The sequence below is a fragment of the Giraffa tippelskirchi genome, chromosome 5 (genome assembly GCF_054371585.1).
Source record: "Giraffa tippelskirchi isolate mGirTip1 chromosome 5, T2T-mGirTip1v1.2.pri, whole genome shotgun sequence".
NCBI classification, from domain to species: domain Eukaryota; kingdom Metazoa; phylum Chordata; class Mammalia; order Artiodactyla; family Giraffidae; genus Giraffa; species Giraffa tippelskirchi.
In genome coordinates, this window is record NC_137279.1 from 94,852,619 (window position 1) to 94,870,914 (window position 18,296).

At 42.3% G+C, this 18,296-nt stretch overlaps 2 protein-coding genes across 53 annotated transcripts in view; both read right to left on the minus strand.

Annotated features, from left to right (window-relative positions):
- Positions 1-6,744: 6,744 nt before the first annotated feature.
- Positions 6,745-9,357, minus strand: HAX1 (HCLS1 associated protein X-1). Of its 3 annotated transcripts, none has more exons than XM_081494752.1 (7): positions 9,225-9,357; positions 8,432-8,550; positions 8,067-8,254; positions 7,606-7,657; positions 7,377-7,483; positions 7,157-7,247; positions 6,745-7,009 (listed from the first exon to the last, which is right to left on the minus strand). In XM_081494752.1, exons 1-7 carry the CDS (start codon positions 9,275-9,277, stop codon positions 6,924-6,926), a joined length of 696 nt encoding a protein of 231 aa, XP_081350878.1. In that variant the 5' UTR covers positions 9,278-9,357; the 3' UTR covers positions 6,745-6,923. The 3 variants fall into 3 exon arrangements, with proteins under 3 accessions (XP_081350878.1, XP_081350877.1, XP_081350876.1); XM_081494751.1 differs by having other exon boundaries at positions 8,432-8,691; XM_081494750.1 differs by having other exon boundaries at positions 8,067-8,278; positions 8,432-8,691.
- Positions 9,358-10,443: 1,086 nt separating this feature from the next.
- The window catches only part of UBAP2L (ubiquitin associated protein 2 like), a 42,496-nt gene continuing 34,643 nt past the window's right edge, over positions 10,444-18,296 (minus strand). For 10 of the 50 annotated variants that reach the window (XM_081494739.1, XM_081494736.1, XM_081494717.1 and 7 more), the window contains 4 exons: positions 13,795-13,862; positions 12,539-12,736; positions 12,072-12,122; positions 10,444-10,559 (listed from right to left, as the gene is read on the minus strand). In XM_081494739.1, coding sequence (XP_081350865.1) covers positions 10,521-10,559; positions 12,072-12,122; positions 12,539-12,736; positions 13,795-13,862 — 356 coding nt within the window. In that variant the 3' untranslated portion in view covers positions 10,444-10,520. Of the gene's footprint in view, positions 11,226-12,071; positions 12,123-12,538; positions 12,737-13,794; positions 13,863-17,056; positions 17,461-18,296 lie in introns of those variants that run through there. The other 40 variants (XM_081494722.1, XM_081494730.1, XM_081494713.1 and 37 more) reach the window with 7 other exon arrangements.

The following is an 18,296-nucleotide window of genomic DNA, read 5'->3' on the forward strand; positions in this document are numbered from 1 at the left end:
TGGCTCTAGGTGAGTGATCATACCATCGTGGTTATCTGGGTCATGAAGATCTTTTTTGTTTAGTTCTTCCGTGTATTCTTGCCACCTCTTCTTAATATCTTCTGCTTCCGTTAGGTCCATACCATTTCTGTCCTTTATTGTGTCCATCTTTGCAGGAAATGTTTCCGTGGTATATTTAATTTTCTTGAAGAGATCTCTAGTCTTTCCCATTCTGTTGTTTTCCTCTATTTCTTCACTGAGGAAGGCTTTCTTATCTCTCCTTGCTATTCTTTGGAACTCTGCATTCAAATGGGTATATCTTTCCTTTGCCTTTTAATTTGGGACAATTCAGAAGAATTATCTCCTTTCCAGTTGCTTTTTAGTCGCTCAGTCGTGTCTGACTTTTTGGGATCCTATGGACTGTAGACAGCCAGGCTCCTCTGTCCATGGGATTCTCCAGGCAAGAGTACTAGAGTGGGTAGCTGTTTCCTTCTCCAGGGGATCTTCCCAACCCAGGGATTGAATCCATGTCTCCTGTGTCTCCTGAATTGGCAGGTGGATTCTTTTACCACTGAGCCATCTAGAACTCCCTGTAAAATGCTAGGATCAGTTGAGGATTCAATTGCAACCATGCTGTGTCAGCTGCTCCCTTTGTGGAATCTTTATTTCTTCACTTTCCTACAGGTATTTCTCTCAAGAGCACTCCTAAACACACCTTCTGCATTAAACTCCCCGTATCAGAGTCTATTTCTAGGGGGACCCAATCTAAGTCATATAGTTCTACCAACCCTACACACTACCTCCTATGGGCCACCCTTCTTGAGCCTTTCAGGCTGAAGAATATCAAAACACCAAAATCTCCCCGCTCTCTCTCTCTCTTCCATCATTTTAAAGAAGAAAGGTAAGTTTTATTTTTGTAATTTCTCCTCCAACAGCGGGTGATTTCAAGAAGCCTGTAGAAAATGATCTGAAAGGGATGTAGCAGTCAGTTCCCTATGACTTTTTAAAACTAACTCACTTAGTCTCCCTTCCAAAACAGGACCCCACATTAAGGAGAAACTGTTGGGACTTCCCTGGTGGTCCAGTGGTAAGACTACACACTTCCACTGCAGGGTGTATGGGTTTGAACACTGGTTGGGGAACTGAAATGCCATAAGCTGCATGGGAAGGCCAAAAAAAAAAGAAAAAGAAGCAAACCAAAAAAGAGAAACAGCTGTGCTTGTTAATTTACATATTTTAAAGTTGCATTAAATTTATTGTATATAAATTTGTATACAAATAAATTGTATTTAATAAATTGTATTAAATTTATAAGTAATTTTGGGCGGAATTGCTATCTTCATATTGTTTGTGTTCCAAGAAGCCTTCCCAGGTGGCGCTAGTGGTAAAGAACGTGTCTGCTAATGCCGGAGATATAAGAGGCGGAGTTCAGTCCCTGGGTTGGGAAGATCCCTTGAAGGAGGGCATGGCAACCCACTCCAGTATCCTTGCCTGGAAAATCCCCATGGACAGAGGAGCCTAGTAGGCTACAGTCCATAGGGTCACACAGAGTCAGATACAAGTGAAGCGACATAGCACATACTGTAAACATGGTATTGCTCTCCTTTTATTTAGATTTTATCTCAGCAATTTTTGTAGTTTTCAATGGTAAGCTTTTGCACTTATTCTTCCAAAATTATTCTTAAATATTTTACTATTAGTTATGCTATTGTGAATGACTTAATGTCATTTTCAAATTGTTGTCAGTATATAGAAATACATTTTTTGGTATATTGATCTTATATCCTTAAACCTTGTGTTACTCATTTATTGTTGTTATTATTCAGTCGCTAAGTCATGTCCAACTCTCCACGACCCCATGGACTGCAGCACACCAGGCTTCCCTGTCCCTCACCATCACCCAGAGTTTGCCCAAGTTCATGTCCATTGAATTGGTGATGCCATTTATTACTATCAGCAATTTTTTTTTGTTGTTTATTCCTTAGGATTCTTTTTCTACATATAAAATCATGATATCTTTAAATATAGTTTTACTTCTTTCTTTCCATTCCAAGTCTTTCGTTTCATTTTCTGGCACCATTATCCTAGCTGGAACATCCAGTATGATGTTGAATAGAAGTAGTAAGAGCACATAGCCTGGCTTTGTTTCTAATGTTAGTGAGAAAGCATCAATCTTTTACTATTAAATATCTTTTTATAGCAACCTCTCTTTTAGACTTCTTTCATGTCTAAACATGACTATTATATTGCCACATTTAATTCATAGTTTAACTGGATATACAATTTTAGATTGGAAACAATTTTCCTTCAGTATTTTAAGTATATTATCTTGTCTTTTAAATCCAGTATTGCTGTTAAAGTTTGAGAATATGTGATTTCTCATCCTCTGATTTTTTTTTCTCTGCCTCAAATTATTTGGATTCTCCTTCAACTCTACTGTTCTGAAATTTTATAAGATGTGCCTTGGAGTGGGTTTATTTTCATCCTTGGTATCTAGCATGTGGTGAGTCCTTTCATGTTAGTAATATCCTTCCATTCTGGGATATTTTCTCAAGTTATTGGTAAGTTATACCTTTCTAGTTTGCTTTTTTCCTCCATTTTCTATCTCTGTTATTTGGTCTACTGTCTTGGAGATTTCCTCAACTTTATCATCAAAATCTTTTGTTAATAGTTTTTCACTTCTGTCATTTTTTTTTAAACTCCCCAAATTTCCTCTTATTTTGTTTATTCCTCTTTTGTAGCTTCTTGTTCTGGTTTATGGATATATCATCTCATATTTCCAATATAGTAAAGTTTTGTGTCCTCGCTAAATTTTTATCTTTCTGCATAATCTCTGTTTCTTCCAAGTTGCTTCTTTTGTTTGTGATTCTACATCCTTCATCTTAAAGGCTGTCCATAGATGTCTGGTAACCTCTAGCTCCGTTTGTGTTTACAGTGGTACTCTAAAAAGCTGATTAGAAAAATCAATTGCATTCTTATACACTAGAAGAGTTAGGGAAAAAAGAGTGGGAGGACATGTTCTACAAAATACAACTATAGTATTTAAAACTGTGATATGGGCACAAAGATAGGCAAATAGATTAATAGAAAAGAGTGGAAATTGTAACATTTGTACATATATATGTATATTTATTTCCAAATGTAAAAAAAATGAAGTTGGTCCCCTGATTTATACTGTATAGGGAGATAAATTCCGAGTGGATTTTATTTTTAAAAAAATATTTATTTTGCTGTGCTGGGTTTTAGTTGTGGCACTTGGTATCCTTAGTTGCAGCATGCAAACTCTTAGTTGCAGCATGTGGGATCGAGTTCCCTGACCAAGAATCGAACCCAGGCCCCCTGCCTTGGGAGCGTGTGATCTTAGCCACTGGACCACCAGGGAAGTCCTGATTTTATTCTTAAAAAAGATAAAAACTTAAAAAAAAACTTAAATATTAAAGCAAAACTACAGATCTTTCTCAACATTCCATGGGGTTTTGTCCCTATAAACTCATCGTAAGTTGAACATGCCTTTAATATATCTAACCTAGTGAAAATCACAGCCTAGTCTAGCCTACCTTATACATGTTAAGAACACTTACATTAGCCTACAGTTGGCCACAATCATCTAACACAAAGTCTATTTTATAATAAAATGTTGAATATCTCATGTTATTGGATATCATACTGAAAGTGAAAAACAGCACAATTGTTCACCCTTTTGATGCTATTGCTACCTAGCATCATGAGAGAGTACTATACCACATATCACTAGCCTGGAAAAGACCAAAACTCAAAATTTTAAGTACAGTGTCTACTGAACACATGTCACTTTTGCACCACCATGAAGTTGAAAAATTGTAAGTCAAATCATAATTTGGGGACTGTCTCTTGTGTTTTGAGATATGTGTTCTTGTGATATGTATGCCTTTAGAAAAACCTCTTCAGGGAACTCCCTGGCAGTTCAGTGGTTAGGACTCCAACCATCTCACTACTGGGGGCCTGGGTTCAATTCCTGGTCAGGGAACTAAGATTCTACAAGCTGCGCCCCTCTAAATCCCTTTATTATCACTTTATTGGGGTTTCCAGAAGGAACAGAGGTAAATTTTGTAAGCTCTGCCATTCTAAACCATAATGCTAAAAACTTTTTTAATGAGAAAAATATCCAGTAATTAAAAAAAGTTGAAGTATAGTTGACTTATGTTAGTTTCAGGTATACAGAAAAGTAATTCTTTTTGCAGATTATATTCCATTATAGGTTATTGTAAGATAATGGGTATAATTCCCTGTACTATACAGTAAAAATCCTTGTTACTTTATCTGCTTTATACAAAGTAGTTTGTATCTGTTAATCCCTTACTCCTAATTCGTCCTCCTTCCATCCCTCTCCCCTTTGATAACCATAAGTTTGTTTTCTATGTCTGTGAGTCTGTCTCTTTTATGTACATTCTTTTGTGTTATTTTTTAGATTCCACATATAAGTGATATTAGTATTTGTCTTTCACTGACTTATTTCACTAAACATAATATTCCCTAGGTACATACACATTCCTGTAAATAGCAGTATTAATATTTTACTGAGTAATATTCCATTCCATATATATATACCATTTTTAAACTATCAAATGTCACTTATTAAATTCAAAATGATGTCATCAAAACAAAAGAAAGATTTGTACAGATTTTTTTTACTTCCTTGCAGAAATCACATATTACAAAAAATTTTTTATTGAAGTATAGTTGATTTACAATGTTGTGTTAGTTCTAGGTATATAGCCAAATGGTTCAGTTACATATGTATAATCTTCTCCAGATTCTTTTCCCTTATATGTTTTTACACAATAAAGTATGGTTCCCTGTGCTAAACAGTAGGTGCTTGGTTATCTACTTTTTATACAGTAGTGTATGTATGTTAATCTCAAACTCCTAATTTATCCCTCCCCCACATCCCCTCTTTGGTAATCATAAGTTTTTTTTCTATGTCTGTGGATTTATTTTTGTTATGTATATAAATTCATTTGTATCTTTTTTTTGGATTTCAAACATAAGCATATGGTATTTGTCTTCTGCCTGGCTTAGTTTACTTAGTATGATAATCACTAGGACCATCCATGTTGCTGCATATGACATTATTTCTTTCTTTTTTATGCCCTAGTAATATTCCATTGTATATGAGAATCCCATCGACAGAGGAGCCTGGAGGGCAACAGTCCATAGCATTACAAAGAGTGGGTCACAACTGAAGTGACCTATCACATGTGTATGTATACACACACACACACACACACACCTTTGTAATCCAATTGTCAGTGGACATTTAGGTTGCCTCCATGTCTTAGTTATTGTAAATGATTCTGCTATAAACATTGGGGTGCATGTACCTTTTCAAATTATTGTTCTGATTCTTTCCTGATATATACCCAGGAATGGAATTGCTGAATCATATGGTAGCTCTATTTTTAATTTAAGGAATTTCCATATATTGTTTCCCATAATGGGTGCATCAGTCAACATCCCTATCAACAGTGTAAGAGTTCCCTTTTTTCCACAGCCTCTCAAACACTTGTTATTTGTAGGCTTCTTGATGAGTCATTCGGACAGATGTGAAATGATACCTCATTGAAATTTTGATTTTCATTTCTATAATAATTAGCTAAAGAGTCTAATAATGTCCAACTCTTCGTGACCCCAAGGGCTATAGTCCATGGAGTTCTCCAGGCCAGAATACTGGAGTTGGTAGCCTATCCCTTCTCCAGCAGATCTTCCTGGCTGAGGAATTAAAGTGGGGTCTCCCACATTGCAGGCGGATTCTTGACCAGCTCAGCTACCAGGGAAGCCCCTAATAATTAGCTATGAAAAGCATCTTTTCATGTGTCTGTTAGCCATCCACATGTCCTTTTTGGAAAAATATCTGTTCATGTCTTCTGCCCATTTTTGATTGGATTTTATTTTTTTGGCGGGAGGATGGGGCACACAGCATGTGGAATCTTAGTGCCCTGACTAGGGATCAAACCAATGCCCCATGCATTGGGAACATGAAGTCTTAACCACTGGACCACCAGGGAAGTCCTGACTGGATTTTTTTATATTGAGTTCTATGAGGTCTTCATATATTTTAGTTACTAACCCCTTGTCAGTCATATCATCTGCAAATATTTTCTCCCATTCCATAGGTTGTCTTTTTGTTCTGTTGGTTTCTTTTGCTGTGCAAAAGCTTTTAGGTTTAATTAGGCTCCACTTATTTTTGCTTTTTTTTTTTTTGCCTTGGGAGACTAATCCAAGAAAATATTGCTACAATTTATGTCAGAGAATGTTTTGCCTATGTTCTCTTCTAGAAGTCTTATGGCTCCATGTCTTACATTTACATCTTTTTATTTTTCTATCTGGTGTAATGGAAAGTTCTAATCTATTTGTTTTGTATGCAGCTGTCCAGCTTTTCCAGTACCACTTGTTAAAGTGACCAATAATGCTTCACTAGTTATATTTTCTCTGAATTATCCAATCATAGTAGTTTCACACATAGGGAAGCAGTTTTTCCCCTACACTTACACACATTGTTTTTTTAAAATTAATGCATCCGCATGTGGAAATTTCTCTGAAACTATCACTAGTTACCTATTCATAAAGAAAATCATTTCCTAAAGGTACCTGATCCTTACTTATCAAAATCAGTTTTGCACGTAAAGCAAAAAATTAAGAGATAATTTTTTGTGGGCCAAGTTAATGTGGGAAGCCCTGGATAGTGTGAGAAAGTGGAATAGCCATGACAAAACCAAGACCAAAGAATTACCATAAATAAAGGTTTTATTGGTCAGTTTGGGTGACTGACACACTGAAAGACCTTCAATTCACTGTTCCACGCACCCAAGGTCCTGAGATGGCAGGAAGAGAACTAAGCCCATTAATACCAAGCAAAGGGTGGGAGGTGGAAAGAATCTAAAGGCCTCTGAGGTTAATTAACAAGGCTACCGGGACCGGAACCAACGTCCTAGGAACAAATCCATGATGGAAGAGGAATCATCCAGGGATGGAGGTGTTGGTGATTCTGGACCTAAGGGAAAAAGTGATACACACAGGCTAAATGAAAGAGATTGGAAAGAGGCAAAAAAGAGGAGTAATGTTAAAGGGTAGGAGAGTAACGGTTTCCCTTTCCCATGGATGAAGAAATGGATCCCTTTGATTCATACTCTTCACTTACCATCTCTAGGACCGCCGCCTGCCTCTTGATGGGTTACTGTGGTCTCTTTTCGGCCCTCACTGTCCACCACAGTCCGGCGCTCCTCTATAGTCTACAAGAAGAAGTCCCCCCACCATATCCCTAACATCACTAAAGGTGAGTTCACTGGTTTCTTTACATAGTCTACCTTTCCAGAACATTCTCTGGTCACAGTTGCCTTTACCCATCTCTCCCAACTCACCCCATCTGGCTTAGTGATCTTGGTCACAGAGACACTCTTGAAATAGGATTTGGGTTGGGGCTGCAGAACCGGGCCAAGACCCTCCTGAGAAACCTGGGAATCAAGATCTAGAAGGGCACAGAAGGAAACAAGAAAGAGTCCAAAGCAAAGAAGGGAACAAATGTGGCAGAGAGAAATTTCAGGGAGGGAGACCAAAGGGGTGGTAAATGTCCTCTCCCTCCAGACTTACCATTGTCTTCTCTGGCTCTAGAGTCGGGGGTCACAGGCCACGTATCATCAAACTGTAGAAGAAGCCAAAGTAGGTCAAATGACACCTTTCAATATGAAATTTGAGGGGTCCCAGAACCCAAACTATTTCCAAGTTCCAAAATCACTTTTTTCAGGAGAAATGATCCCAGCAGGATGGCTTTCTTTATTCACTCCTCTCCTTCCTACCTGATTCATGTATTTCTCTACCAAAAAGCATTCCTGAACTTTTCTGTCCTCCTTCAACATTTCTTTCTCCAAGCATCGTCTACATTAATTTTTAACAAAAAGCAGAACTCCCATTTCCTCCCAAAGAAAATCCTACACAAAGCTTAATAGAGAAAACAAATAAATACAACCCAAGTCTGTTAGATTCCAGCAAGGTTTCCAGTCTTTGCAGTCAGTCTTCTCCACAGCTCCCACTTCAGGCCCAGATGTACTCACCCTATGAAAAGGTCTCTGGGGGCCCCAGTCTGGTGCTGGTTTGGGGGATTCAGATCTTGCATCACTCTCCAAGCCCCCACCAAAGATCTTGGGCTGGTGACTATCTGGATACTTAAGCATTGAGTCTCGAAGCGTCTGTCCTTCCTGCCGTCTCTCACCAGCTGTCTCTGACTCAGGACCAGGAAGTTCTGCAGAAAGGTGGCAGGTGGATGCTGGGAGTGGGAAAGGACTTCGGCTCTTTTAAATCTCCTTGAAATCATCAGCTTTCTCACACTTCCCAACCCCCAACTACTCTCTGCAAGTTTTTTTTTTCACCCACCGACCCAGTAGAAACCACAGGTTCTTCCCCAGGAGCATCCACACACCAGGAGGGCGGGAAGGCAAGGTCCAGGCCCCCATCTCGCTGAAGATGTTATTGAAATCCCGTACTAGGTCATCAAAGCCGAAGTTATCGTGGAAACGCATTCCTCCTCCTGGGCTGAAGCTGAAGCCAAAGCTAAATTCCTCGGGGGGCTGGGGACCCTCAAACCTCGAGTTCCCACGGCCCCACGTGGCTCCTTCTTCTTCTTCCTCATCATCTTCGTCTTCATCGCGAGTCATTCCTCCAAAAAAGGGATCTCTGTGGCTAGGAGTGGAGGCAGATTAGCCACCAAAATTTCAGCACTACTTAAACCATAACATCAGCTAATGCGCGACAAAGTGGGACAATACTTGGGATCTGAGAACCTGAAGCGAGGGTGGAGCACTGGCCATCGGGTTTGTTTTGCTTCATCAAAGTCAGTCCTCATCTCGTGCCCCGCCCCCGCCCCCGCCCCCAACGCTTCCCCGCGGCTTTTCTTCGGTGTTTCCCAGCCCCTCCCCTCTCTCAAGGTCTTGCTCACTTGTCCGCTTCCCCAGAGCCCCATTGTCTTCCCCACCCGGTCCCCTGTTGCATCACCCTAGACTGGAGAAAGGCCTAAGCGGCTGTTTCTTCTCTTAACGACGGCCCTGGTTACTATGGGGGGGGGGCAGGGGTGGTGAGTGTTCAGTGTTGATCATCCTTTCCGCACAAGTTGTAGGAGGGTAGAAAAGGACATTTTTCCAAAAATAGGGTGTCAAGGGTCAAGCTCCCTTCAGAGCACTCCCGCCCCTCCGTGTCTGGCCCGAACCCGCTCTCACCTCCGAGGTCCAGAAAAGCCGAAAAAGCCCCGAAAGAGGTCAAAAAGGCTCATTCCCGTAGTGGGACTCGAACCTTCGAAGCCCACAGCTGGCAGCAGCCAGAGCTACGCTGTCGGAAATTGAGCGAAGCGTCAGACCACGCTGCCGGAAAGCAAGCATGGCGATCGCACACTGTCGTAAAACAACCGTAAGCCGGACGTCGCTGGGGGGCGGGGCGGGCGATCCTATCAAATTCTAAAGGCTTTCACTTTTGCCCCCACCTGTTCCTTTGTGAAGGGAGCGGGCGTACTGAATTTTTATTCCCCAACGAACACTTGCCCCCTAAGCCAATTCTTTTGGCCTACCAACCCACTCCAATAGAGTTTCGAGGGTTTGACGCTTCATGGCACTGGAGACAGCCGCCAGAGGGCACCCCACCCACACAAATGAACCGGACCCAGACCCTCCCCATTGCAGAATCACCACACCCACAGACCAGTGTTCTGCCTTAACCCACCTCGCTCCCTTCTTTCATCGTTTGTTTCTCGCCTGACTTAAGTCTAGTACTAGAGGAATGGACAAAATGTTGTATCAGGCTCCTTCTACTTTAATAATGACATCCCCAGAGTAAAAGACACAGAATGCATGGATTTAACTTTATCTCTGTCTCCAGCTATTAAGTAGTTTGTCAAGGCAGGCTCTGCAACCATCAGAGTAGACTTTCTAAGAGAGCAAGGGAGATCTAGTCAAGTTTTGGGAGGTAATAATTTGGAGGTGTAAGTATCCCCTTTTGCCTATCACTGACTTTCAAAGCCTCTCCCCCTCTCTGTACTCCCACCTCCTTCCCGAACCTGGCCTTGCTCTAACCTCCTCCTTTTCAAGGGTTTGGATATTAGCTCTATGAAATGAACACTCAAGAAGCAAGACCTACTGCTTCGGTTTTGCTAGCCAACAGTGCATGTTTTGCCCTCATTTCTTTCTAGTTCATTTGCCTGGACCCATCTAAATTAAACTTTGATTCTATTGATACAAAGTGATTTCTTTCAGTTCTTACTTAATCCTCTCCCTTTCCACCCTGTATCAGCTATCCCACTCCCTTCACTGCCTAAAATCTGCTACAGATCTGAAGGAAATGAAGATTTGCAATGATTCTTTCCAGGCACCAATGTGAAATTTTTGAGGGAGGGGGAGGGAATCCCCTCAAGGGCAAGATACTAGCACATCAAGGTCAGAGGAGTTCTTAAAGGGCGAAGATTTCATTTTTATTCCACTGCCTTCGGGGCCTGCTAGAGAAGGCCCAGTTGGTACAGCAATATTTTATTCACCAAGCTGGTCATCGACGAGACTGAGGACATCCTAGACGGAGCAAGAATGGGCAGAGGCTGAAGGTAGAGGTTTTCTTTTTATATATACAAGACACATTAATCCATTAAATTTGAGGACACAGTACAAAAAAAAACCACTTCAACTAATTCATCTGACAATGCTGTTCATATTCATGACGCCATTTTTTGTTGTTGTTGTTTTGTTTCCTAATAATAAAGGAGGAGACTTAGGGCTGTTGGGCTGATATATATTTGGGGGTCCCCCCCTCCCCACCTCACCCACACACCACCAGGGTGAACAGGAGGAGGAGAATGAGGGCAGGGCCCACAGCAAAGTTTCATAATCTTGAATGCAAGGGAGGAGGAAGAGAGGAAAGGAAGAAAAAAAAAGGAGAAAATACAAATCCTATAATACATACAACAGAGTGGGGATGGTATGGGAATGGGACAGACATGAAGCTGAGGCATGGGGTGGGCCGGTGGGGGTGGGGGGTAGCGGAACCCCCCCCCCACATTCTTTTCTCTCTTTGATGTTGTTTCCATAGTTGCCAGGCTGAGAAGCCCTCTCAGAAGATGGGACCAGGAGAGAAGGACCAGGGCCTCAGTTGGCCCCCCAGCTGTAGCTGTTGTAGGCAGACTTGTTGGTCTGGGGCTTCTGCGGGATGGAGCTGGTCTGGCTACGTTGCCCGCTGCCCGTCTGCAGGGGAATGGGAGGGTGAATGGGGAGGAAAAAGATGTCGAGTTAGTGGGACAAATTTATGACATCTTCAAGTGGAGATTTAGAAACTGTTTTACTCTCCCATTCCCCTGGCTTAGAAACTACTCTGAAGCTTCTTAACCATCAGAAATTTGGTTTATACAGCAGTTAAGAGGACCTCTGACAAGTAAAAAAGCACCTATAAACTTTAAATAAGGGAAAGATGAAAAGAGAGCAGGATACTTTTGGAGGCAAGATAGTGAATCAATTCTACTCATTTTTAATTCCACCTCCCCCTACCCCTCAAACCCATCCTCTCCTGTTCCGGAAGGCTACTCTCGAGAGAGAATTATGGCCTCTTGGAGATGGGTAGTCACAAGGTGATTTCACTTTCATTGATCCCTATAAATGCCTCAATTTGGGTGTCTGTAGTTGAGAGCAAGGAAGTCCTTACTCTAGCTTCCCAATCCACCTATGAGGAAGGGGGAGCGGTCACTTGCACACCCCCCCCCCAGGGCGCCCCAGCCCCATCACACATCACATCTGTGAGCCTATTTCAGGGAAGGTAAGAGAGTCTGAGGCCCCAGGCTCCAGATGTTGTTCCAAGAATCCTTTCCATTCCAGTAACCAAGTGTTTCAAAAGTCAGGCAAGGGCAGAAAGAAGAAGAGAGCATTGAGGAGGGGAGGACAAGAGAGGAATGGGAGGCCAGAGAGCTCAGCAAGGTGTTTGTGTTTGTGTATCCCGACTTGTGACCGTGCAATCTCTTCAAGTTCCCTGAGACTGTGGAGGTGAAATGGGGACTGAAAAGGAGTGGGTTCAAGCATATCATCATTCAGTTTCATTACCTGCTCCTCCTGCTGGCGCTGGCAACAGAGAATCATCTGCAAATATGGTAGCTGAGGCAGAACCAGGATATATGGAAAATAAAGGGACAAACTTTGACAATAGAACTCCACCATTAGAAGGGAAAGCTATAATGTCAGGGAAGGGGGAAGGCTGGGAGAGGTTAAGAGGGGAGGTGTGAGCCAGGTCTGATGGGATGAGGACAACTGTGCTATGGGAGGAGGTGGAGGAGAAAGGCACCAAAGGAATCAGGGGAAAAAAGGTTGCAATCTGGCCCCTTCTCTGACATATCCTTTGCCGGCCACTCGTGTTATGTGCGCTGTGTCTGTATGTGCTGTGTGCCCATGGCTGGCGCTGGGGAGGATTGGGTGAAGGTGGTGTTGAGGAAGGGAAAGAAAAGGAAAGGGGAGGTAGTTTTAGGGATAGGAAGGAAGAGGAAGGGAAAGGAAAGAGGGGGAAGGGCTATTACCTGGCCATCCTGCTGCAGGTGATGGTGAAGGAGCTGGGAGTGCGGCTGCTGATGGGGAGTCAGGATGTGCATAAAGGGGGCAGGTGGGTAGGCAGCAGCTGTGGCTGGATTGATGGGCCCCCCACTTCCTAGGGCTGAAGGCAAGTTGAAGGAGGCAGCAGGAGTACCGGAATGAAAACCTTGTTTCTCAAAGGACTGCTATCCAGGAGAAGAGGAGGAGAGAGTAAAAGGATCAGCAAACTATTCCTTGGAATTTCTGAATCTAAGATCCCCCACCCTGAGAGAACAGCATGGTGTCACATAGGAATGCTGCACCTGAAGTCAGATGTTCAGGTCTCAGCCTCAGTTCTAGTCTTTAATAGCTGTGTGATCCTGAGAAAACTATTCAGTCTCTCAGCCTGTTTTCTCTTACATGAATCAGGGATGCTATTAACCTCTCAGTTATAAGGACCAAATAAGAGGACAGATGTGAGAGCACTTTGTGAAATCTAACATCATTCATGAACACGGTGAAATCTGTTGACTACTATTAGCACTACCAGCACAAACTCTGGAGTTGGGTAAAAATTAAAACTTGTTGGATATTAAAAAAAAAAAAATGAATACACACTGAGGTATCTTGAGTGTTAATGGCTTGGTCATGAAGCACTCCATCACAACAACTAATACTTTACCTGGAACTTTTATTTATGGTGTGTGTGGGAGCAACACAATACTAATCTGGGCATAATTTGGATGCCTCGCTTTAATTACTGGGCTGGGTTGTATCCTTTCCTACTCTGTAATAGACTTACAAAGAATCGGAAGAACTAGTTTCCTTTCATTCCATATCTATTCTCTGAGAAACTTATGAAAAGGTTGGTTGGAAGTAAAGGGACAGGACAACTTGCACAGTAAACGACATGACATCTCAACAGTTTACCACACTTCACCTTCCTGTAACATTTTTCTTGCTTTTTTCCAAGAGAGCTAAATTTAAACTTTAAGAATTCACTCACTTTCTGGTAGAATGGGTTTCCTGACACCTCTTTTAAGAGGACTGTTCTTGTTCAGTGTATTTTCCCGCCCTTTAGCCATATGGGTTGTGGGATCTTAGTTCCCCAACCAGGGATTGAACCCGGGCCCAAGGCAACGAAAGTGCCAAGTCCTAACCACCAACAGCCAGGGAATTCCCATGTTCAGTGTTCTTCTATCACTGCAACTCCACCTCCTCGATGTCCATCTCTCTTTCCACTCTGTCAGAGCCAGGCACCTACCTGGGTTTTGGAGTACACAGAACCCGAGATATCTGGCACGCCTGTATTACTGGAGGTGACTGACACACCTGGGGGAGGAGGAAACAGACAAAGGGTTAGCTCAGCTAACTGCCTGGCCCCATCCCTGGGAAATGATGATGCGTGTAGCTTTTCTAGCTATAGCATTGCAAGGGAATTTTGGTCTGTTTTTCCAACTTCATGTCAGTCCTGAGGAATAAGAGCTCATGACACAAAGGTTCCCTAGGGGTTCTCTTGCCCTTTCCTGATGTATACTGTTTATGTGAGAGTGAGGTATGTTGTTTTGGGGAGCACTAGGGAATATAGCCAAACTTCACTAGCCTATGGCTTTCAAAACACTCTCTGTGCCAAAGCCCAACAGGACTGTATTGAACTTTTCATGTCCATTTCAAATCAGTCAGCCCAAACTCCACTCAGTTCTGCAGTCTTGCTGCTGAGTGGGCTCAAAATTCATCCCTCCACAGCATAAGGAAGCTACTAAAGGAGCAGTTCAGTTCAACCCCCAAAAGCACTTTCATTCTCAGAGCCTTAGTTTACTTAGTCCAACTTCCCTATTGTCTTGGTACTACCAGGCTACATACTTATGATTTAAAGAGCAAATTTCCATTTACTCAATTTAAGCCTAAGTGTGGAGAGGAGAGAGGGTACACAAGGTTAGGCTATCTCTTATAGCCTAGGTGGAACACAAAATGCAACTGTTATTCTAGTTTACAATTTCAGCTTTTCCATGAGGTAAAAGCTCTAATCCATACTACAGCAACTTGTGTGTTTCCTATTAAAAAACTCCCTGCCACCACTATAATTTTATGGAAACCACAACAGTACAATTCCCCATTATAATCTGTACTCCTTAAACTGAAATACACATACTGTACCTCCCAGTGTATGGGGCAGTAAAAATAGGAAAAAAAGCCATCAGGTAAAATAACCCAGCATCTTACTAGCGAACTGTATGCAAATATTGAAGAAAAAGTAACTGAAATTTTACTAGGAATTTAAAGCTTGCTTTCTAAACATCTGTTAAATCTCAGAAAGTGAGATAAAACGAGACTTCAGAAAAACACTGTGCTTCATTCTGGGTCTTTGGATTTTCCTCTGCTGTTAGGAGCACTTTGGTAAGTTTTTTATAACTAAACTGATGGAGTCACGCAACACACACACACACAGACACACGCACACACACACACTCTGATGGAATGACAAATGAGGAATCCTCCATTTACCCACAATTCACTAGTGATCTCCGTTCACACACACACTGATGGGAGTCACAAATGAGGAATCCTCCATTTACCCACAATTCAATAGCAATCTCTGTTCAAACTTCAAAATCCAAATCCTCCCTAGACCAAGGCAGCCTTCAAAAGCTAAGCCCACCTTGGACAGCCACTTTAGAATCTTCCCAATAGAAGTGGCTAAATTAAAACTTTAATACTGGATAACTTTACCCTGGAAAACCCTCCCATAAGTCCAGACAGTTTCAGGGAGGAACAAACACAAACTAGGAAAAGAAAAGAATTACAGACACTAATGGCTCAGTGATAAAGAACCTGCCTGCCAATGCAGGAGATGCCGGTTTGATCCCTGGGTCGGGAAGATACCCAGGAAGAGGAAATGGCAACCCACGCCAGTATTTTGTCCATGGAAATCCCATGGACAGAGGAACCTGACAGGCTACAGTCCGTGGGGTCGCAAAAGAGTCAGACACAACTTAGCAACTAAACAACAACAGAAACCAAGCATGAGAAAATACTTTCCCATCTTCAAAGTATCAACTCTACATTTTAATGGCACTGGAGTAAAAGGGGACAAAATAGGAACTAACCAGGTAGTTTTTTTCCCTTCCTTTTTCAGCTCCCAGGTGCCCATTTGGCAAATCACTGGTAACAGGCATAACTTTAAGAACAGGAGCTCATTTATGGAAAAAGCTAAGCTAACGAGGTTTGTGTGGAAGGGTTGAGAGTAAGGTGTAATGGACAAGATAAAAATAGAATCTGAGGGAAACCAGAAGAGACAATGACCTTTACAGTGAAGGTTCAAACAGCCTGCCAACACCCCTTGGTCATCCCATACAGAATGGGAGAAATGGCTGTTCTCAAGCCTAGTGGTAGGAAGGAATTTAGTTCCAATGTGCCCTTAACTGATCTCATTCTTCTAGAGGCTGGACTGGCTCAAAAACAGCTTCCAGTCTAGAAGCCTTGATTGGGCTACTGGTTGAAACAACTGGAGATGCCGAAAAAACCAAAATAGTGTAGTAGCCCCAAATGGTCTCAGTGTAACCATTTGAGACCCTAGAAAATAACAGGCATTCATTTCCCTACCTACTGTTCATCAATTAGAAATCTCAGACTACAGAGTTTTGTTGCTTTCAACAGTCAACATCCCCTAGTTAATCCACACTTCCAAGCAGTGATGATCATACAAACACAATGTGGATGGCGGGGAGAAGAAACAACAAGAAATCTCTCCCAGCATGGCAACCCCTGAGAAAGCTGGGCACACTCAAAAGACAAAATTACTTCAGAGGGCTGGGAACAAATACATAGAAGGTAAAATATCTAGGTTTCCAATTAACCAAGGACGGAGTTCTCACTGTCCAAGTTAACTCTATGAATGAAGGGCATTAAGAGGGGATGAGAATTTCCGTAGTCAAGGAGATGTCTAACCAAACCTCTCCCACACATCCTTAGCTACACCCAACAAGTGCGAATTGACTAATAATCCACAATCCCTAAAAAGCCATCAAGGGACTATAAGAATAATGTTCCAGGCTAGGAGAGTTTCCACAGCCCAAGTCATCAACTAGCTGGTCACTCAAGACTATATCAGATCTCAGCCAGCCATGTGGCCTCTGGGAACCAGATGTGGGTACTAAACCTGGAAGATACTTTCATAACAACAGTTCTGAACACAATCTCTTTAGCCTTTCACAATGACATGACACTGACTTTTCTGTCCTTTCCTCTGCTTATGTCAGAGACAAGGGGAAGATATAAATTGAAAAGTGAACAGCTATAAGCAGCATGGAGAATGGGGAATTTTCTACAAATAGCTTTCTTTACCAACCAATCAACAGGCTGAGAACTGAGGCCACTTCCCCTCCCCCACCTTAATAGATTCACCATACTGAAAAGTTAATGGTTCTTTGACTATGCTGGGGTTTGACTGAAAAGGCCACCCTCCACCCACAGCACAACATTGGCTCCTAGTGTCCAGAAAGACATGCACGGAAAGAACGCCAGAGTTAGCTAAAGAAATACCACAGTTTATTGAAGACTACAAATATTTTGTTACAAGTTGAAACTACATGCCTTCCAGAAATCAAAAGCAACAGCAGGTGTGTGCATTGATGCTTCGGAGGAGGTGCTGCACCGCTTGAATTCGAAATGGGTAAGACAGGGTCAGACACATGGGGCAGAGGGAAATGAGGCAAGGGCAAGTTCAAAAGCCCAGAAGGTATCCACCAACTCATTCCCCCAAGCCACGCAGGCCATGGCCACAGCTCAGCAGGCTCTCCTCAGTGGTCTGGTTTCTGAAACAAGACTTCAGTGCAAATTTATACACACACACAAAACACAGCCCCCAGCCTTGGGCCAAATTAGCTCTCTGCCGTCCAGAAATGCTTGTAAGGGGGTGGATATTTTCTTCCTAAAAGGAATCAAATACATAAAAATAAATGAATTTAGAGGTTGATGAGGAATGGGATGACAAGAGCCCTCTGTGGGGTTGGGAACTGGGGGTTCTCAAAGGGTTGTTATAGGTTTCTGAAATCTTAAGGAAAAAGCTAGGATTTCCAAAATCAGGTAATGCCATCTTCTTATATTACCAATCATCTACCTCTTAAAATTCTTGAACCTGGTCCAGCTAAGACCTAAATCTAAATTCCTGTAATAGGGCCACTCCAAGACAAGAGCTTGTAAACCTCCCTACCAAGGACTGGGGCTGACGTGCTCAGTGAGAGGGGTCCCTAGCCACAAGGAGTCTGGGTATTAACAATTTAATCTCTCCTGAGTTACCTCAGGATTTCTTTACTTTAAATCTCAACCCACTGTAAGTCATACAACATAGTTTAAAGCTCCACCTGACTGATAGTTTCCAGACCTACTGCCCTCTTTCTCAGCTCAGTTTCCCAATTATTGAAAAACCTTGGACAATTTTAACCATCTGGAGCCCATACAAGAGTGAACACAGATGCAGCTCCATCCAAACCACCATGAAACCATAACTGAGCTAAGAATTTTAAAGAACAACCCTCAACCTCAACCCTAAGCAATGGCAACCACCTACTCTCCATACACATCTACGAGGCACTGAGGAAAGTAGACAGAATTGTTTTATTCAAAAACTCTTACTTCCTGTCCCCCCAAAACAGATAGTAGGTAGGCGTCAGGTATGGGAGCAAAGGATAGGATAAATATCTTTTGGGTCAGCATCCATTCAGAGGATCCCCGTATTTCCCTTCCTGCCTTCAGCTGTACAATCGA